Below are 22,466 nucleotides of genomic sequence, written 5' to 3'. Positions count from 1 at the left end.
AGTACTTTCTAAAAGAGGACAAAACTGCTTTAAATGCTAAACCAATAAAGTCAAAAAGCTATTTCAAAGAAGGATTATTTTTAATCTAAAATAATGTTTCAGTCAAAAAGCAGAGCCTCTCCAACAGCTCTTTTGTACCTTCATTCAGTGCCTCTACAGCCTATAAATAGAAGGCCAATATCCAGAATCAAGGCAAGCAATTCAAGTGCTAAGAAATCCATAAATCAATCACATACATACTTGAAATTATGCAAAACAGAGGCAATCATACATTCTGCTTTTTGCGAAACAGCTGCTGATTCATATTCATATATTAGTTTGCGCAATTATCATTAGATCCTTTGTAAAGAATCAATTCTCAAGCAAGAGTTGAGAAATCTCAGATTCTGTCAAAAAACAATCAAATTGTAAAAACTCAAACTATAAGAGTTTCTTTATAGTTTGTTTAAGATTACATCCTATCAAGGTTAGATAGGTGCTGGTATTGCTTTCTGGGTGGAAAGTAATAGAGGTTGAAATATATCAAGGTTGATCTAGACTAGGTGTTGTAAGATCAAGAAGGTTCTTTGTCTTTTATACTTAGTGGAAAATCTCACGGTTGTGAGGACTGGACGTAACCCGAGTTGGGTAAACCAGAATATATCGTTGTGTGATATCTCTTCCCTTATCTATTTACTTTCAGTTCGATTGATTATCAAGTTAATTACATAAATTGAATTACTAATTTTAACTAACCAAGAACGTTCTTCGTTTTCTGATTAAAACCAAGAACGTTCTCCGTTTTCTGTTTTCACAACCAATGTCAATCTTGAGTTATTTTCTTAAGTTTTTAACAGGAATTTTTAAAACGTGCATTTACAATTCAAACCCCCCTTTCTTGTAAATTGACATTGTTACTTCAGTTTTATATATATACTATTTTAGGGTTTAAGGTGTCGTATACACAATAAAAAAACAATTAAAATTATTTCTAAAATATAAAGGAAAGTATATTATCTATATTATTTTCTAAAATGTGTGTTTGTTTTACCATAATAAAAGACTATTTAACTGAATAATCGTTATGGAGAGATAATGAAAGATTAATTCATAAAGATGCAAAGATTCATTTCTACAAATAATTAAAACAATTGTCTTGTAAAAACAATGAAAATAATTTTTTAACATTCTTATTATTTTAAAAAATCTAAATAATTGTTCACTTTCAAAAGTCATTTAATAACTTCTTGTTAACAACTAAAATTAACACATTTTAAAAATAGTAACACACAATGTTTCTACAAAATAAATAATCTATAAATAATTATGATGGTTATAATATGAAAGACAAGTTATAAATAGTGCATTTTTTCTAAAAAAGAAAATAACATTATGACATCTTCAATTTTTTTAAAAATGCTAGATTTATTTTTGAAAGTTGTAAGGGAAAGTAGCAAGGAAAATACATAATCTATAGTCTTATTAGTTGAAATGACAATAAGAAATACGAGAAGTAAACTAACACTAAAAATAACTGTTTTTTATATGTGTTTTTTTTGCAATTGTGATGTCTATTATGTTATTCTTAAACCAAATAAATGAGAAGATGACTTCTAACTGATAAGGTGGAAAATCTCAATGTATGCTATTTTTAAATTTGTTATTTCTTTTTATTTATGTCGGTTCTCATTACAAACTATAATTTATTTTGCTTTTGTCACTTCAATTTAAATAATTTTTTGTTTTAGTAAAATTATGAATTTTTTACATTTCAATCGAGATGATGAATATTTTTAAATTTATTTGAAATGAAGATTTTTATTTTTTATTTTTTTTGAGAGTTTATGCAAAAAAAATTGTAACAACATTAATATTTAAAATTTAAATTGATGCAAAAATAAAAGATAAAATTATTATTTATAATTAATTAAAAGACTAAATAGTTATTGATAATTTTATATGACTTATCATCAGACAAATCATCGTCTAAAAAAAACGTAACTACCAAAAAGATAGATATATTTTTTCAATCATATTTAAGAAGGACCTAAACAAAAATAAAATAAATGGTAAAATAGATAAAGGATACAAATGTAATTTTGCATAAGCAATGCAGCAAGAAACATCCCGATCAGTAATTAGTTCAACTTTATTCAGCTTTAGAAGAAGGAAAAATAAAAAAGAGAGTAAATAGAAAGGAAAAAGAAAAAAAAGAGAGAAAGAAGGAATTGAACTTAAATTGATTTTGTGAAAAAACGGCAGAAAGAGAAGCGATTTTGTGAAGTTGATGAATAGAGAGATCTAGAAGAGAAGCGATGAGTGAAGCGCAGAAGTACGTTTGGAAAGGAGCAATTCCTCTTCAAATTCATCTTCACGAATCTGAAGTCACCACTCTTCCTCCTCCTCCACCCGCTCACGTATCATACACCCCTTTTCCTCTTCCTTCTTTTTTTATCACTTAAACTTTCAATTTTTACTTCTTCGGCTTTTCATTTTAACTTCCACGTTTTCACCTTTTTGGTTAATTACTGCTATCTGTTATTCTTACGCTCCAATTTTATGTGTTATTGATTGTGTGAAAACAGTTTATTTTTATGCATACATTATATACAACGCCAAATTCTACCGTGACATGGACGGTGCTTTAAAATCACTTAAAACTCTAGCGACGATCTTCGATAATTCTGTATAGGATAAGTTAACAATTCTCGTTTTTTTGTTATTACTGTTGAGGCAGTTACACGAATGATGATGGTTTGACGAGTTGAGTTTTGAGGAATACATTGGTTTTCTCTTACCTGGAGGATTGTTAACTTATACTTTTGAAGAGTGTTTGTAGATCATCGTTAGTTTCAGGTGACTTTTAAACATTGGTCTATTGTAGACCACTTATGAAGGTGGTTCGCCTATATATAACTTGTTTTTGGTGTTTATTTGATGAATAGGTGTTGCTTTAACTGCAAACTTGAATTGATTTTTTTTGGATTATTTGCATTTGAAGCACTGACTAAAAAACATATATCAAACACAATACTGACAATGACGTGACAATGACGCATATAATAATTTGAAAATGTGGAAGTAATTGAATGTAATTACATGTGTCGGTACGTGCGTCATGTGTTTGATACGACTTCAATATTTCAATATGAAGTGTTAGTGCCACATATATTGAGTGTTGTTTTTTACATTTTGTTTGTGGTTTCAGGTCTTGGCTCCTAGGATAGGGTACTTGCCTTTGTTGATTTCTCTATTGAAGCCTCAGTTCAGCGCTACACTTCCTCCTGGAGTTGACACTATTTGGTTTGAGCACAAAGGGCTTCCTCTCAAGTGGTATTGTGTAGCTTTTTACAATTTGTTTTATTGTATATATGTTTAATTGGTGTAGAGATAGGGCATTGCTCTAGAATCAAGCATATTTGTATGAACTTTCATTGATGATGTTAGTATCGATTTGCTTACCCTTTAATCTCTCCCTTCAGTGGTTTTTAAAACATTTGATGGTTGTTAGTTATGCTACCTTCTCATTGTTTTTCAGTTGTTACATTCCACTTATTATATATTTTCTTTACAAGAAAGAAGAAACATGTCAGCAGCAGCAAACATAGTATACCTCATGGAAAATAAATTTTTAATCTTGGAATGTTTTTTCTTGCCATGGCTTGTATAGGTATATACCAACCGGAGTTCTTTTCGATCTTTTATGTATGGAGCCAGAAAGGCCGTGGAACTTAACAGTAAGGACTTTCAATTTTATTTTGATTTTCCTCTTTAGTTAATTTGATTGAGCACCTCATTGATGTAAATGTTTCAAAATGAAGTATATTTTATACAATGGAAAAATGATATTCTAAATGATATTTGCGGTGGAAGATAACTGTTTATTAAATTTTTATCTTGTCTGTGATGTTCCTTGTAATTTTATCTTTAAATTTTTTTGGGAAGGGGGATCATCTAATAAAAAGGTAAATATATATTTAAAAATTTACGCTGAAATTTCAATTAGCACTGATGTGAAAATTAAGATTGATTCACTTCAAAAATTTAATGGCATTATGAAGTTATCTTTCTCATGCATAGCTATATTCAATCTCTGATTTGTAGGTACACTTTAGAGGATTTCCAAGCAATTTATTGCTTCCATGTGAAGGTGAAGACAGTGTAAAGTGGAGCTTTATTAACTCACTGAAAGAGGTCAGTCATGCAACCTCTTATTTTTGTGAGTGTGTTTATTATGTACTCCCTCCGTAACAAAATATAAGCAACAAAGTAAATGTATTTGGTCTAAATTTGGATCAGATACATGTATTTTTTTGCTTATATTTTATTACAAAGGGAGTACTTGTTTGATTAATAACATGATACCTCATGCATATATACATGGCAATGGCATTTAATAGTATTTGCGTGTATGAGTCTTTAAACGTATCTCACTTTAGTCTTTTACTAGGGTCATTAGCACATAGTATAAGGATTGTATGGAAATTATGGTGTCAATGGCTAGCTTTATGGTTTTAGATTACCTTAACATGCTTCCTCCTGAGCGTTTTTTTCCATGTTTGATGTATTTTCAAACAACTCTCTTGAGTAAGATATTGCTTCCATGGTAATTTGCAATTACTAAACCATATAATTTTTGAAGCACTTTCTTTGCTAGTCAAAAATGATGACTCCTTGCCAAATTCTGCACTTCTCTCAACTTCCAAATCTATGAAGAATGGTATCCTGATCCCTATTCATCAGTGTTGTCAAATATTGGCTTTAGCAGTGCTATAAAGTAGTGGAATTTTAACTAACCCCGGAATTGTTCTATGATACGCTATTTAGTACAAAATGTTGTGAAATAGAGGCTATTGTGAAACTATGATGTTGTAGGGTAGTGGAATTTGAACAAACCATTATTTTATGCAATCTGCGATTGACAACACTGCTACTCATACAAATTATGTTTGGATTCTCTGGACATGTGTGCAATTGTGAATGTAACTATGGCTCTCAAAAATTGATTTAGTACAATGGATTCAGATACGTTAGTGGTTACAGATAAATCTTCATATTCCTGTAGCTTTTAGCCCCCCACGAGTTCCAAAAAACTTCACGATGTGCCTCGGGTATAATGGGATAAGTTAATTCCATAGAGGCTGTAGTTATTGAACAACCTTTCTGTGAAATGCTTTGGTGAGTTTTGAGTTGGTGCTTTTGTGAATTCATTGCAGTGTTGCACACATTTATTACTCCAATGGTGGTTTTGTTAAAATCTATGTTTCATGTTTTCCCCTTTCGTTTTGTAGATTAACTTTGGCTTAAATATTTTTTACAAATATTGGAAGAAACTTCAATATTTGCAGAACCAATAACATATTTAAGCCATTAACTATTGAGAAAATTTGTAATGTCAGTCATTTCGATCACAGTATATTGAGATGTTTAATGTTGTTATTTTCACCGAACTTAACTGGTTTTGATTTTTTACGGTAGGCTGCATATGTAATAAGTGGAAATTGCAAGAATGTCATGAACATGTCTCAAACTGATCAGGTGGAGCTCTGGGGCTCTGTTTTAAATGGTATGAATCGTATGATTACTAATTGCTTTATATATTTTTATTTTGTTTTTATGTTCATACTCCTTCCGACAATAAATATAAGCAAAAAGTACATGTATTTGGTCCAAGTTAACATACATTTCCAAGAACAAGTTGCACAATATAGAATCAATCACATATGAATAAACACTATTTGATCATAAGATTGAGAGAAGTGGAGTTCAGCAAAATATAATTCAAAAAAAGAAATCTGGAAAACACATAATAGGCTACACCTGCAATTGGTAATTTATGGAGAATAAGTTTGTTGCTCTCTTCTCATGGACTTTTGTCAACACTCATTTGCATGACAGGTAATTTGGAAACTTATAGACGGGTGTCGTCTAAGCTTAAGCTTGAAACTTTTGAAGATGAATATATAGAAAATATTGATTCAGACTCGACTAAATCTGAACAAAGTACTGGGGATGCTGAAGCTGCTGGACAAGTGAAGACAAGTGAGTGATATGAACTTTTTTTTAGCTTGCTGCTTTTTGCCGCCTTTCCTTTTCTTTTATGGACTGTTTCATGATTTCCCCAACTTTTTGACAATATTTCGTTTTTATCAGAAAGGATAGTTGTTGTTGGGTATATATATAAATTCATAATTCCTATTATAGGCAAGGGGCCTCATTATGACCACTAGGGTCACACTCTAGATGTCAAATATTAGGCGTGAGAGGTGTGTGTTGAGAGTCCCAGATTGGATGAGATATAGCTTGAAATCTGTGTTTATAAGTTGGAGGCATCCTACAACCTGGTTTTGTCATGTTGAGTTAGGTCCAACCCTAATTTAAAACTTCCATTTCTATGATCAGTTGGTTGAACAAAGTCTGACTGAAAAGGAAACTTATGACAACAGCGTATATACTCATTATACTGTCAATAAGTTTTCTGAGATTGGTTCTCTCACACTGTACAAACATTTTGTGTAATATTATCTCTAATATTCTCTAGACTATATTGGTTGGTGTTTTAAGGCATTTCATAGATTATAGGCTTTATGACTTATTTAAGTTTGACAATGTGTCTGACTAGTGGCTACTACAGTATAATAAGACATTCAATTTTACTTTTAGAAGGAATCATTAAGATTTTAGGATCTTAAACAGTAAGAATGACTTCAAGTCTTGGATATATAGACAAATCACGAGATGTCGAATGGTCTCTTCCAGTCGTATTTATTGTCTGCTGGTAAGTTGTTCTGTCATTGCGTGCAAATGTCTTTTAGTGTATTAGAACTTGGACTTAAATCCTGCCTAATGATGGTTTGTGTGAGGGTTCTAATGCATTACTTATTTTATGAAGTTTATTTATTTATTTTTTTCTGGTGTACTTTTTAGAGTGGTGACTTGAATCGGTTTCATGTGGACGCATTTTCCCATCCACATTAAACTTACTTTTTTGTTTATGTCTACTATCGTATTAGGTAGGATTCCTGTTCGTTTATATTTGTGGACCGTCAATGACGATTTTGATGATTTTGAAGATGCTCCACAAATTGATAATTGGGACAAAGTCTCATATTTCAATCGACCTGTCGAGATTCATAAGGAAGATGGTAAGTCATGTCTCATTAAAATCCTCCATAAAGCTTTTAAATTGAATATCTTCCATGTTTGTCTTATGTTTTTTCTTTTATCTGAAAAATGCATATGGTGATAATCCACATTCTCAATGTTGCATGTCATTCACGATTATTATAATCTAATTAGCATTGAAATATCTGCCATGGCTACAGTTAACATTTCTATTACATGACTTACAAATTATTGATAAACAATTTATGTTTTTCTAGTGTTTTTTGTTGTTGTATGGTTGAGGGTTTAAATAAATTAATAACTGCAAGTAATATATGTTGCATGCAGGTAAATACTTTAGTTTAAATGATGCGGTTAAAAGACTTCTGCCCGAGTACTTTCCGGAAAGTCTCTTTGTTAACGAAGGAGATGCAATTATAGACCGAAGTGCTGGAGAAGAAGGAGAAAGTTCATGTGATCCCGGGTCATCTTGCGACAAACTTGAGACTGCGAAAATAAAGTGCGTACGCATTCAAGGGATAGAACCGAGTTTGGAAATACCTTTTTCTTGGGTAGTTAACAACTTAATGAATCCTGAGTATTTCCTTCACATGTGTGTTTGCTTGAAAGTTTCAGAAGCCAGTGCTGTGTAGTTGGGATAAATTTAATTGTTTTTAGCCTTCTATTTTACTTAAAAAAACAAGATGCAAGCAATTCTTTTGTATATAAATGTACAGAATGGTTTCATATTATATTGATTTCCTAATTCATTTTCAATTTCTTAAAAAGACTATTTGGCTTTAGAAAAGCCAAACACTCTTATTAATCAAGGTGAGGGAGGTAATATGAGAACTAATATAAAAAGTTCTATCAATATTATACCTACGAAGACCAAATTTAACAAAGGCATCAACCACCTGGTTGGCTTCAAGATAAATATGAGAAACAAGGGTGTCTAGTACTACACCCACCCTACTCATTGCTACTTGAGAATCAAACTCTCGATATTTCTAAATTCCAAACCAAAGGCCAATTTCAACTCCTTAACGATAGTCCATAATTCTGCCATAATAATAGAGCACGCACCAATAGAGCACGCAAAGCCGAACACATTTTCCAGAATGATCTTGGGCCATTCCTTCACATGAATCAGCCATTGAGCTTTAATTAGTTGGATTGTTTTATTTTGCATTCAAAATAACAGTAACTTTACATGTTCATCTCTAAAATTGTAGGACTGTATTAATTTAGTCATCAACATTATCAATATTTCAAAATGATTTGTAAAAATTGCAAAATCTTAATCAAGTATATCCCTCTGTCCGGATCTGATAATAAATACTCCATAAAAAGTTTCATTTTAAAGTCGTTAATCTCTGCAAATACTTGCAAATACTGACAGAGAAAGATGAACTTGGTTAATATTTTATAAAGTTTGAAGATCATTTTAAAATATTAGTAATACTAGGGACTAAATAGCTTTTGAAAAATGATTAAATTTTCCTCAAATAAGTTGTTTTTGTCAGGACTCAATTTGGTTTAGGGAGTAATGACTATTTCCAGTTTCAGAATTAATGCAGGAGCTATAAAGTTCAAGGAACCGATGCTTTCTATGTCTAAAAGGGATATAAATAGAAAGAGCAATGAACCAATGATTCATATTACAATATTTTAACCAAATTATGTTTTTCATTTTTTTTAATACAACGAACATAAAAATTATAACTAGAAGATTAAATTATATAGTTTGGATACATCGCCAATAAATGAAACAAAATACATAGATAATCAATTTCATTTTGGCCGGCCATTTGATACTATCTACATATATGCATGCTCCTTAAATTCCATGTCCAAACCAAAACATAGATATGGACACTTTAGTAACATCAATTGTGAAGGAAAATACAAAGAACACCTTGTAGCCATCGTAGGCATAAATTTTTTATCTAAACTAAACTTTCCTATAAATTTCAACTTCTCTCACAATTTAAAGTCATCAAGTAGTGAAGAAAAAAGAGTAAGAATCCCAAGAATTATTATTATTATTATTATTATTGGTAAAATGTCAAAGGGAGACAAGGTTGTTGTTTTGGACTTTTGGGCTAGCCCATTTTGTGCAAGAGTGAAAATTGCTTTGGAAGAGAAAGGTGTGGATCATGTGGACAATGAAGAGGATATATTTGGAAAAAAAAGTGAGCTTCTTCTAAAGTCAAATCCAATTCACCAAAAAGTACCTGTTCTCTTGCATAATGACAAACCTGTCCTTGAGTCTTCTATCATTGTTAGCTATATTGATCATGTTTGGTCTTCCAACTCATTGCTTCCAGATAATGCATATGATCTTGCCAAAGCTACATTTTGGGCTGATTTCATTGACAAAAAGGTTGGTTGGTTTCTTCATTCTTAACTACTTTTTTTTATTCATATTATATCCTTTTAAGTAATTTTTTATATTATTAAAAATGTATTATAAGGTGTTTGAAACTGGAAGGAGCATTTGGGCTAGCAATGGAGAAGAAAGAGAAGTTGGAACAAGAGACTTCATTGAAGTTTTAAAGCATCTAGAAGAAGCTCTTGGAGAGAAAAAGTACTTTGGTGGTGATGCATTTGGTTATGTAGACATCATAGCCATTCCTCATTCTGCATGGTTTTTAGCATATGAAACACTTGGTGGTTTCAAAATTGAAGATCATAGTCCAAAAATTTCAGCTTGGATTAAAAGATGCTTGCAAAGAGACTCTGTGAAAAATGTTCTGCCTGACCCTGAAAAGGTTTACCAATTTGTCCTTCATTTTAGGAAGATGTCAGGACTTGAATGAGATTATGAAGAATATGGATGATGCTTGTTTCTATTGTTTTTTTTCTTTCTTTCTTGAATGTATTAGAAGTTGTTGTTTTTGGCTTTTCAATTCTCACTCGCCAGAGGGCTACAAATTTGGAATAAGGGAAAATAAGGGAAAATATGTAATAAGAATCACCTCTGGGATTTCTATTGCTTTTCAATTATAATGGTTATGCTAACTAATCAACCATATTTTAGTATTTGAATTATGTAATATGATGTTTTGTGTACTTTTATGATTAATAAAGGTTTGAAAGAGTTTCTCTCCTATAGTAATATGAGCACAAAATATATAATATTTGTTGGTTGTCGTGAGTCTTTTGTTAGAGAAATGTTGGATTCACAAAATATAAAAATATTACATAGTGATATAATGTTCTACAAAAGCATTAAAAAGTGAAGTGGCATTCACATAAACAATGAACTTATTGTCATGACACTTAAAAACTTTTCATATCATCAAAAATTTTGATTGTTGGTTAAAATTTTAAAATTTTGAAGAATTAAAATTGCGAAATTAAGAATGCAAATATCAAAATCATAGATAAAATATGGGTTGAAATTGTAATTAAACTTAAGATTTAAGAGAAAAAAACTTAACAATAAGAACAAAGAGACAAAAATAGTTTGGAACTTCTCTCGAACCAAATGACAATCAATATCAATACTTATTTATATTTCGTTATAAGCTCATGAAAAACAAAATTAACATCGATCATTAATGCAAGTGCACACTATATCACAAGAAAGCACCAAGGCTAATCGACGTGAAGAATGGTAGTCCCATATCAATTATGAATCAACTAAATGTTGGATATATTAGAGAGACGGTCCATATTTTAAATTATGTCTTAAAGTTTTGGATGGATAAATGGTGTTCAGATCTCTTGATAGTCCTGGATCATTAGCATGTTTTTGCTCACACACTTCATTGGATTCTTCAACAAGTGATATCGGAGCCCTTATCCGGCTTGATGGAGTGGCATAAATAGATCTTGGTATTTAGATAAAATATAGGTCATTGCTAGGATGTGATAACTCATACATGAGAGAGTGAATATTTGAATTTAAGTGTGAGAGATAGTCTCACATCGAATATGAATGAGCCAAATGTTGAATATATAAGAGAAATGATTAATACTATGAGTGCCTTAAGGTTTTGTGCGAATAACTTATTGTGAGTTATGAATTAATGTGTCTCATGGATTGTATATATTTATGTTTTTTGAATAGATTAGACAAATCAGAAAATATAATTCTTGACATAATGAGTTGTAATTACTAGTAAATGCTCTTACCATTATTTATAGGAGAAATAACAATGTACAAAGTTATCAAACCTTTTTCCCTTGTCTCCTTGTTTGATTCATGATTTCATGACATCCCCTCTCTTTTGTTGGTTGATCAAACTTGCATCTTCTTGGTCGAGATCGATTTGTTTCGGTCATGCCCTTCACAATTTTTTCTTGGTTTCGAGCTTCATTTGCCTCTAATAGAATATTTCTGCATCAGCTTAAGTATGCCACATTATTTCTATGGTTGGCCTCCAACCAACTAATTTAGTAGATACTCCTCTTGAAGTTAATGTTAGATATCATTGTGATGAATGTGATGTCTTGACCGATCCTTTATTGTATTGGTAGCTCGTGGACAATCTTAATTACTTGACAATTACTCGACTTAACATATCATTTGTTGTTCAACAAGTAAGTCAATTAATGCATTCTCATACTTAGAAGCAGTTCATTATAGAATTGGCTACTTGAAAGGTACGTCTCAACAAGGTCTATTATTTTCTATTGGGACACTTCTTAAATTGATTGCTTATGGTGGTGCTGATTGGGTTGGATGTCCTGACACTTAGCAACTTGTCACTGGTTGGTGTATGTTTCTTGGTTCTTCATTGATCTCAAGAAAAAGGAAGAAGCAAACAAGAGTCTCTAAATCATATACTGAATGAGAGTATTGTGCCATGTCTAAAACTTGTTCTAAGATCATTTGGCATCATGGTCTTTTGGCTGAACTTCAATTTCCTCAAACAAAGTAGATTGCCAGTCTATTTGTGAGGCATGTGATAACCATGTTATATCACTTTCTCTCACCTCAATACTCAATTTCAAATTGTGGATATTCTTACCAAGGGTATTCCTTGCCCGCACCATCAGTTTCTTGTTAGCAAATTGACGTTTCTTGACCACCCACATCAATTTGAGAGAGGATGTGAATCATAAACTAACATGTCTCCTTAGATGTATATATTTACGTTTCTTGAATAGATTAAAAAAATAAAAAAAATAAAATATTTTATATAATAACTGTGGGTACTTCATTTCATGAGTGCTTCTTAAATGGTAAAGTATTCATTTCAGACACTTCACTGATACCAATACTCGTGAGTACTCTATTTTCCTTCACTATATTTTATTGCAAATGAAATTATTTATTTTCTAATATATTAATATAATATTGTTTGTGCATTTGAACTTATTTGTTGTGATAATCAAATATAATTTTTTACTTGGCAAATTTTTATTGTGATTTTGTATAGCAAATTGATCAATTTTATATAGTAAAAATACAATTCTCTAAGTTTCACACCCAAATTTAAGTGAAATTTTTATTCTATCTCTCAAGATTATAAAGTTTGACCACTAAATTCACCTATATAATATATCTAATATAAAAAAGAATATAGTTTTACATACATCATCATGCACAAGATCCTAGATGTTCATAATTTGTTGAGTGCTTCTTAATACAATATTTTGAGGTGGGGGTGATGCAAAACTTGTTAGAGGTATTTGCGGCTTAATGTAAAGCTGGTTTCATACTACATGGCACATTATAATTAAAGATCATGACTAGTGGTTGAATGAATCCCTTTAATTTCATATAAGATTGGATCATATAATATGAGAAGACTAGGAAGAAAAAGCAAAAGGAAGCATAAACTCATAAAGGAGAAAAGCACCAAAAGATGGATTGATGAAAGGGATAGCATGAGATATAGATAGATTTAATTTGGCATCGATGGGAAAAGCATGGTATAAGTCACAAGTGATTCTGCCCTTGCCACGTGGATGCATGACTTAATCAATCACGTGTCTAAAGCTGGTCCCACATGGGTCCTATGTCCTTTCGAGTTTGGACTAGCTTATTAGATTTAGTAGTGCCTAAACAACATCAATTTATATACAAAATAGATTAAATTAGGTATATTAAAGATATTGTTAATCTCATTTAATTAATGCAACTTCAATAAATAAAAATAATTAAATTTATTTCCTGAATTATCTCATTCACCTATAAATTAAGTCAATGTAAATATTATACTTAGATTTCATTTTAAAAAATATGAAATAGTTTTATTTATAAATCGTCGTGATGAGAAGATATCAAATGGAAAATTTTACAATAAAATAGTAAAAAAAATTAAATTTTGATATTGAATGATCATAATTAAGAGTTATTTAAATGATACATAATCACTCAAAAAATTTATATGATTTTGTTTTTTTAATCTTGACCACTCATATATAGTTTAGTGGTCAAAATTTATCTCTCATTACAAAACTACTCTCATATGCTCCTCTTCTTGAATAAAGTATCTAGTTATTTTTCTTTTTAATTTCTCTTATTTGATTGAATATATTTATTTTATTTTTTTATTATTTAATTAGAAAAAAACAAATATAAATCTATTTATAAATATTTAATAAACTTTAAAGTATATTTTACTTTAGATTAAGCATCCACCCTCCAATTTAAATTTCTCTCATTTTGTTTGTTATTTTTTAAGCTAGCACAATGTGTTGATCAAAATTTATCCACTATTGAAAAGAAAAACTTAGTATTTGAATTATGTACCACAGTTAGTACAATAACTGTACGTATGAACCACTTTAGATTGAATGATTTTAATAGCTGATATAAGTTGCATTTGATAAAGGGGTTTAAGTCCTAAAACTTTCTTGTGTGATATGATATGAATCTTGCTAGTAGTAGGAATGTTCATATCCAAACAATCTAAAATAAAATTACAAAATGATTCAAAAAATTGAAAAATAACATAAAATCGAATATTATTAGATGTTATTTTATAAAAGTATTGCATATATTTAATTTTAGATTTCTTTTTCAAAATTGAAACCGAATTAAATCATAAATTTAATACTTATTTGTTTTATTTATTTATTAATATGATATATTACATTTATATATTATTTGTTGGTTTTTATTTATTTTTCCTAAAAATATCTACTAATTTAATTTAATCTTTTTATTTTGTTGATATATCATATATTTGAACCATATATAATAGATTATTGTTATTTTGTAATATCAAATTTTAGTATATTATATTTTGCATCAAACATAATATTTTACCGTATATTTATAATATCATAATTTTATTTATTAAAAAAGCTCATTAACTTATTCTTTTTTTACAGAAATAACTCATCATTTTAAACATAAATAAATCAGAAAAAACATATGCATAACGGAATATTAGATTCTATATATTCTCATTCACATATGATTGAATGTGTTCTTGAAAGTAATCAATATATGAACAAATTTTCACCGCAAAGTGTCAAGCTTGAAATCATCAATTTAAAGTTATCGCTGATAATGTCACCCACACGAAAAGAAATAAAGAACGATGATCCAATAAATAAAAACTTAGAATATATATTATGAACATATAACTTAAGGGACGTTTGATTGTTAGTTTTCTTAATTACGTTTACTTAATGAATGAATGTCCAATCATAGAGGGCAATTAAGATGCATTATTCGTGTTGCCGCGTGGATGGCCCCTAGAATCCAAGAAAGGACAAGAAAGAAGCATAGGATCATTGGGTACAAAGAAGAAGACCTATAATATTATACTACTATTTATGATCTTAAATATAAAAAAAAATGTTAATAGAAATAGTTGTATTTAATTTAGATTTTGAATTAAATATAATATTTTTGTTGATCAAAATTTTTCTGGGGTCTTGCCACTACAAGAAAATAAAAAATTCTTTTAATAACACTATTATTTTTATTTTAAGCCTCCATAAAATTTTATAATTTTAAGCCTACTCACAGTCATTACGCTCAATTGGTTGGGTAACTGTGTAGAGGCTTGTAAGGTAGCACTACCCGTAACGATATTGATTTGTGTTGAATACAATCTATTATAAATAATATATGAAAGCATAAATTAATCTTCTATTTTACATGATAAATATATAAAATAATTGTACTAATTATGTCAAATATTATTATTAACTTTTATCTAAGGATCTAAAGAGTGTTAACAATTAAATATTATTGTTTTAATAGGCGAATATTAATATAGTTTGTGTATATATTAAAAGAAGAGAAAAATATTATTTGTTAGATATTAATTGAACTCTAGATCTTCTAATATAACTCATTTGATGTGGCTAACCAAAGAGAAAGAATTCAATCTTGATAACAAAGATAAGAGGAATCCATCTATTTGATAAAAACACAAATGAAAAGTAATTAAAAAGAAGAAAATAAAGATACAAGGGTGACAAAGACAACCATCTTACTTTTATTTTTGTTTCTATATGATTATATAATAATAATAATAACAATATTCTTTCTCTCTCTCTTCTTCTCTTTTTGTCCTCTTTATTAAAACCCCAAGCAAACCCCACATTCCACCTCCCCTCTCTTCTATTCTATTCATCCCTTTGTCTCTCCCACTTTCTTCTTCCTTTGGATCTTCTTCTTCCATTAGGTCCTTCTCTTTCTTCACCTCTTCCTATTATTACTATGTTCATATAATATATTATGCATGTATAAAATAAAGTTTGTTATTATTTTGATGTATGGCAGGGTTTGATTTGTATAATAAATAATTTGAAGGAAGAAGGAGGTCCAAAATAATATATGCATGGCACCTGTTTCATTGCCTCCAGGTTTCAGGTTTCACCCTACCGATGAAGAACTTGTTGCTTATTATCTAAAAAGGAAGATCAATGGTCGAAATATTGAGTTGGAGATCATAGCTGAAGTTGATCTTTATAAGTGTGAACCTTGGGACTTGCCAGGTATTTCATTCATTATAATTTTTTTGAAATAATTATTTTGTACTATATTTTTTTATGAGTAACTATTTTATATAAATTGTTTCTAAAAATTATTTTTGCACAAAATAAAATTATTATATTAATTAGTGCAACTTTTCTAAATTTTCAATTATTTACATTAAAAACTCTAATAATATTATTTATAACTAAACTCTAATTGATGAAACAATTTTAACACCATTAAGATAAGTTTTGACTAAAACGGCAATAATTTTTTTTAATAAAATTTATTTTACAAATTTATAAATAGTTATTATTCCCTAATAATGGTTTTTTAATTAGAACTTAATAGGACCCAATGAAAGTTTATTTGAAAAGTGGAGACGCGGTTCTTAAGATCTTTTATTAAGTGATGATGAATACATGCTTTATTTTTTGGTCAAGTATAGTCTTCTACTTTAACGAAATAAAAATAAAAATCATATGTGATATAAAGATTAATATAACTTATCTTTATATAGTGGAAAGGATGTACTTATAGAGAAGATGGTCCCCTTAACCTTTAGGGTTCTTTCCTATATTGTGATAATCAAATTAGTAATAATGAGACAATAGAAGATTCCCAAGTCAAAAAGTGTAAACTAAAGAAAGATCACACCCACTCCCATGCATTATTTACACTTTTCTGCGTCTTATATATTCTCCTATTTCAATTTCCTTTTTGTTGGATATATTTGCTTTATCTCCTAACTAATTTGACGGAAAATATTCATCAAATAATTTGAGTGAAAACACGCTGATTATAGACAAATCATTATTGAAACATAACTAAGTAAAAGAAATACTATAGTACATTTTTATAATATATAGTAATAAACACTTTTTTTTACCAATATATAATAAACACTTTATGGTTCACTTAAAAAAAATTGTGGAAAAAAAACACTCACAAATCCAAAATGAGTTGTTAATTATTAGTGTACAAAACTTTCTTAAATAATTTTTTTTTGTTGACAGTAACTTTTGTGTCGATAGAAAACAGTCACAAAATTATTGAAATAAAAAATTATTTAAATCTGTGGCGGTCAACACCCTCATAATAGTTTGATTGATTTGAAATATCGACCTATATCGTCACAAAATTTGGACTATTGCAACATAAATCACAAATATATTGATTTTGTAACCGCTCAGCCAAAAAATCAATAGATTTTTTTGACATTATTATATAACCGCTTTGATAATCAATCTCTTTTCTCGTTACATATAATATTCTACTATTATTCCTATGTGATAATATTATAATGAAAATTTGAAGGTAATTAAGAAAATACTTAACCATGAATTTGAATTACAGGAAAATCATTATTACCAGGGAATGATATGGAGTGGTATTTCTTTAGCCCTCGAGATAGGAAGTACCCGAATGGATCAAGAACGAATCGTGCAACAAAATCTGGATATTGGAAAGCAACAGGGAAGGATAGAAAAGTAAATTCAGAAGCTCAAGCAGTTGGGATGAAGAAAACCCTAGTTTACTATCGAGGAAGAGCACCTCATGGTTGTCGCACTAATTGGGTTATGCATGAATATCGTCTTCATGATAGGGAATGTGAAACTACATCAGCATTGCAGGTTCATCCTCATCTTTTTTTTTTTTTTTTTTTTTTTTTTTTTTTTGTTATATTTAATTTCTACATTTTGATGTACCTTTTAAATCCTCAGGATGCATATGCTCTTTGTCGTGTGATCAAGAAGAATACAGTCATTGTGCCTAAAGTTGGGGGACAATATGGTAATCTTACAACCCATGATAACCAAATTACAACCGTTTCTCAAGGAAGAGGTGAAGATTTAGATAGTTCAAATTATTTGATGCAAATCAACACTTGTTCACCTCACAATATTGGAAATCAGATTTCACTCAATAGGGATCATGGAAATTGCTCACACTTCTCATATGATGATCCATCATTCACTCTTCCAACTTCTTCATCATTTACTAATCATGGACCTATAGCATACCCTCCATCCAAGGTACACACAAATAATTTCATGCACAAAAATTGGAGTATAGTCCAAGAAATGAGATTTAAATGTTACATTTTTTTTCTTCATCTTTTGGTCCTCGATCTTTAGTGCTTTTAAGTATTTTATTTTTATCCTAAAATTTAGGTTCTTTTAGAAAATCAATATATAATTAACGATATTTTTTTTTATCCTTAAAAATCCAAAAATATATATTAAATAAATTTTATTTTTATCTAATGAATAAAGGGTAAAAAAGATTAAACTTACATACATTTATTATTTTCTGATTTGTGTGTCCGAGACTAAAAGAATCAAATTTCAAGGAAGAGGGAGTAACATAAAAATTTAGATTATGAGAAACATACCAATTGCAGAATTCTAAATCTAAACCTAAGTCACATCTTGTGTGGGAGACATGTCCAATAATATGTGGCATTTAAAATTGGTTAGATTAAATGTCACATATCCTTTCATTTAAATCATGGTTTGCAATTATTATTATAAAAATTTATACCGACAAAATAATGAGGGTAAAAAAAAATTGTCTCTAATTTTGTCACTAAATTAATATTAAAGTTAACAAAATTGTAATGTAATCCTTGATTTGGTTTGCAAGGTGGATATTGCACTAGAGTGTGCAAGGATGCAACATAGGTTTACTATGCCTCCATTGGTGGTGGAGGACTTTCCTCAAGGAAGCAAAACTAAAACTGATATCTTGCAAGAAATTCTTTCACATACTCATGCTTCTCAAGAATTGATGAATCAATCAAATTATTCACAAGCGTATGATGACAATGAAAATTATGCTCCTTGTGAAGATGATTTTACTTTCATGGTTGGCACAAACTATAACCACATAAATGATTTGAACTCCATGAGTTATGTTGACAAACCTTGGGAAGATTTGAGCACAAGATCTATAGAGATAGGTGATCAAGATGAAGAGTTTAAGGAAAAGAGGATGGTAGAGAATTTGAGATGGATTGGAATGCCAAGAGAAGATTTTGAAAAGGTGTGATAGATTATTCTTTTCAACTCTCATTACTTCATGAAAATTTAATTATTTCAATGTCAAAACTAAAGTAATGGCCTAATAAATATTAAGGGCTAATGAAACTAGATTAATTTGATAATGTCCTTTTTTTAGTACAAAACTAGATTTGATATTTTTATTAACTAAAAATTGAAAATTTATGGTCATATATGAATATTGAGAATACGAGTATATTGCTGAAGAATTTATTTTTTGAAAATTTAGAGAGTAAAAACATAAAATTTGTTTTTAGTTTCCTCCTATAAATATTGTAACAAAAAAATTAGTGACGAATTTTGTTTTTCTTTTCTAATGTCCGTCACTAATTTAATTTTTCTTTAGTAGTTAATATATTTGTTTATAAATTAAGAATAAAAAAAGTTTATATTATTGTTAATATGCCAAATTGTATAGATGGCAGAACAAAAGGTTGTCCAAATTGAGGATATTTCATGCTTCCAAACAATAAGGGAGCAAAATGGCATGCAAGGTATTATAACATCCCATATATCACTAATTTTTTGTGTTTCTAATTATTATTAATTAATTTCTTCTAATTGTTGATCATGGTTATTTAAACTTTTAATAATATTTTCTTTTCAACCTAAAACAATTATTTTCCTTTCATTAGAATATGACCAACACAATAGCAACCTTGATGTCAACGAATTCTCAATAGGATTCATCAATGATGGTGACCCCAATGAAAATTTTATAGAAGATGGTAACATGGATGATTACTCAAGTTCTCCAAGCTTTTATGAGGTCATTGAGGAAATAAAGGTGAGTCATGGATTGCTTGTTTCAACTCAACAAGTAGCCATGACATTCTTTCACCAAGTTGTTCCTTCACAAATAGTTCAAGTTCAACTCAATCCAAAAATGATAGAAAAAAATAACCACTCTATAAAGAATGTAGAGGCAATGATGATGATAATGGAGAATCAAGGATCTCTTTTTAGGAAGTTCAAGGCCTATGTGATGGGGAATTTAATAAATCCATCTAAGAAAATAGCAAGTTTGGTTGTATTTTTATTTTCACTTCTTTTGATGCATTGTGTTTATATGGAGAAAGAAGTGGAAATTTGGAAACAAAACCTAGAAAATGTGAAAGAGAAAAGAATGAGAGAATCATATGAGATTATCAAATGGAATGAGTCAAAAGAGGTTTGGTTTGTTGGTGTTAAAAGTGAGAAAGGATTAAGTGTGGTCTTGAAGAAAATAGGCATTTTCCTCACCATGTGTTTGGCTCTTTGTTTCATGTGGGCAAGCCATAGTAATTAACCCTTGATCTTCTAATTCATTTATTTTTGTCTCTAACATAAGGAGTAGGTTTGACAAGAATTTAATTGGGTTTCTTCTAATTGAGTAGGGAGGTGATGTATGATGTATCCATAGTATACTTATAGTTATATGTTTTACTTTGAATACTTGTTATTTGATTAACACTTAATTATGTTGAATCTTATTAATTATCAAAATGTTTACCTTTAATTTTCTCTCTTTTCATTTTTTTGAATTTGAAGATTTTATTTGTATATGTGGAAATGTAGTGGAGAACAAGATTTAGTATTTCAATTCATGACTTATTCATTTAACATGAAACCAAACATGATGACATTAACTAAACATATATTTTGAAAATTATTTTTCGAATAATCACATGTGTGCACATGAGAAAGAGTGGGTAAATTAATTACCCAACATTGAAAAATGATTTATTAACATAAACACCAATTTTATTTTCAGCAAAAACCAAACAAAAAATTAGAGAAGAGAATATGTATATTGTTACATATATATTATCTTTATCAAAATCATTCTTGTAATCAACAAATCTCTTTGGTCTCCAATATAAGCAACAAAAAGTTTACTTGTGTAGTTTTGAATATAAGCAAAAATTAACTAATTCTATTATATTTAATGCTATTACTTTTATAATATCTTTTTATTAGTTTAGATTTTATTTTTCTATTAATATTTTTTTGTCATTGAACAAGTTTCCATGAAGGACAATTTAGGAAATACAATTGAACTTTATTTATTATTTTAAACATATTAAATGAAGTTAACTTGTTTTCTTAAACGATGTGAGATAGTTGTTTTTTTCCTTATATATATGAGATCGAATGTAGTAATTAACTCACATAAATTATATATTAAGTGACAATCTCGATGAAAATTGTGACAACGAGAAAGATTTGAGGGAAGCAAAAGACAGAGTTGAATAAGAACAAATGTGACAACAAAAGAGAATTGAGATAAGAAACGAAAGTCTCAGAGAAACGAGAGAGGTTGGAGGGTGAGTGGAGTTTTTGTGGAGAGCACGCAACTTTTGAGAGCCGCATATTAGCTTCGAATTTTCAGAGTCGGTCCCGACACCGACACTAATAACGTCAACCACCCACACTAATTTGATTTAATTTATCTATTGTGATTAGCATCTGCCTTATTTAATTTGGATGCAATTATTTTCCCATCTCACTTTATTTTAACTCCGATCTCACTCACCAAAAACAAGAGTGAATTATAAATAAATTGTAGTCACCGGTCAAAATAGTCCTTGATTTTAATGAAGTGACTAATAGTTCCGTGAAATTTTTAAATGTCAGTTAAATTAGTTCAGTTATGGTCTAATTTTTACTCTCTAAATTACTTTTTTTTTAATACAATTCTCTACGTTACTTTTTAATAATTATTTGAAGTCATTATTTTTTTTATAGTGTCTTTATTTATTTATTATCTCATCTCATATATTTTTTTCTATGTAATAAATATCTAAAAGTATTATTGACAAATCAATTGTTAGTGTTGTATTGAACTTTAAAAACGACTGTTAAATAGGAACACAATTTTCTAACAATGTGAAATTAAAAAGGTATAGAGATAGTACATTTATGTACTATGATATGTTATACTAATAGAATATATATGTTTGCAAAATTCACATCAATGGTCAATCCCACCACAGTAAAATTAATTGTTATATGAAATTTAGGTCTCTTAGAGACTAATTCCACCACAATAAAATTAATTGCTATACGAAATTTAGGCCTCTTAGAGACAAATTTGTATATAAATAGTTGTTGCACAATTACAATTGTTAATAAATGTGTCCTTAAAATTATCTAAATTTTATTGGCAAGTTATCCCTTAATGAGTTGATATCAACATATAATGTGACATATTCAATTAATGGGTCATACTCATAACTTTAAAGATAAAATAACTATTTTGAATAATATTTTAGACATTTGTCAATTTTTAAAAACGAGGAACTATTTTAATTCACACTCTCAATTTTTTCGAACTATAACTAGTGAAATGATTCTTGTTATACTTCAATGAAACAAATAGGCATTTACTCATCTATCATTCATACCAAGAACAACAGTAGTAACTCATATTAATTAACAAG

General features: G+C 29.2%; 4 protein-coding genes across 4 annotated transcripts in view; 3 read left to right on the top strand and 1 right to left on the bottom strand.

Moving 5' to 3' along the window:
• LOC101490353 (isocitrate dehydrogenase [NADP], chloroplastic) overlaps nucleotides 1–22,466 on the bottom strand; it is a 102,641-nt gene that overhangs the window by 68,353 nt on the left and 11,822 nt on the right. The window lies entirely within an intron of this gene.
• On the top strand, nucleotides 2,149–7,860 carry LOC101515293 (autophagy protein 5). The gene is made up of 8 exons (XM_004490722.4): nucleotides 2,149–2,396; nucleotides 3,188–3,312; nucleotides 3,650–3,716; nucleotides 4,084–4,173; nucleotides 5,458–5,545; nucleotides 5,878–6,021; nucleotides 6,993–7,124; nucleotides 7,432–7,860. The coding sequence occupies exons 1-8, from the start codon at nucleotides 2,295–2,297 to the stop codon at nucleotides 7,734–7,736; spliced, it is 1,053 nt and encodes a 350-aa protein (XP_004490779.1). The 5' UTR covers nucleotides 2,149–2,294; the 3' UTR covers nucleotides 7,737–7,860.
• Nucleotides 9,067–10,196, top strand: LOC101514970 (glutathione S-transferase U19-like). Its single transcript, XM_004490721.4, has 2 exons — nucleotides 9,067–9,469; nucleotides 9,561–10,196. The coding sequence occupies exons 1-2, from the start codon at nucleotides 9,149–9,151 to the stop codon at nucleotides 9,903–9,905; spliced, it is 666 nt and encodes a 221-aa protein (XP_004490778.1). The 5' UTR covers nucleotides 9,067–9,148; the 3' UTR covers nucleotides 9,906–10,196.
• Nucleotides 15,551–20,563, top strand: NAC19 (NAC domain-containing protein). Its single transcript, XM_004490719.4, has 7 exons — nucleotides 15,551–15,689; nucleotides 15,788–16,002; nucleotides 17,339–17,616; nucleotides 17,707–18,018; nucleotides 18,629–19,027; nucleotides 19,463–19,538; nucleotides 19,680–20,563. The coding sequence occupies exons 2-7, from the start codon at nucleotides 15,846–15,848 to the stop codon at nucleotides 20,330–20,332; spliced, it is 1,875 nt and encodes a 624-aa protein (XP_004490776.1). The 5' UTR covers nucleotides 15,551–15,689; nucleotides 15,788–15,845; the 3' UTR covers nucleotides 20,333–20,563.

The sequence above is a fragment of the Cicer arietinum genome, chromosome 2, assembly GCF_000331145.2.
Source record: "Cicer arietinum cultivar CDC Frontier isolate Library 1 chromosome 2, Cicar.CDCFrontier_v2.0, whole genome shotgun sequence".
Lineage (NCBI taxonomy): Eukaryota > Viridiplantae > Streptophyta > Magnoliopsida > Fabales > Fabaceae > Cicer > Cicer arietinum.
Note: the sequence above shows the minus strand (reverse complement) of the source record. Positions and strands in the feature narration are given on the sequence as shown.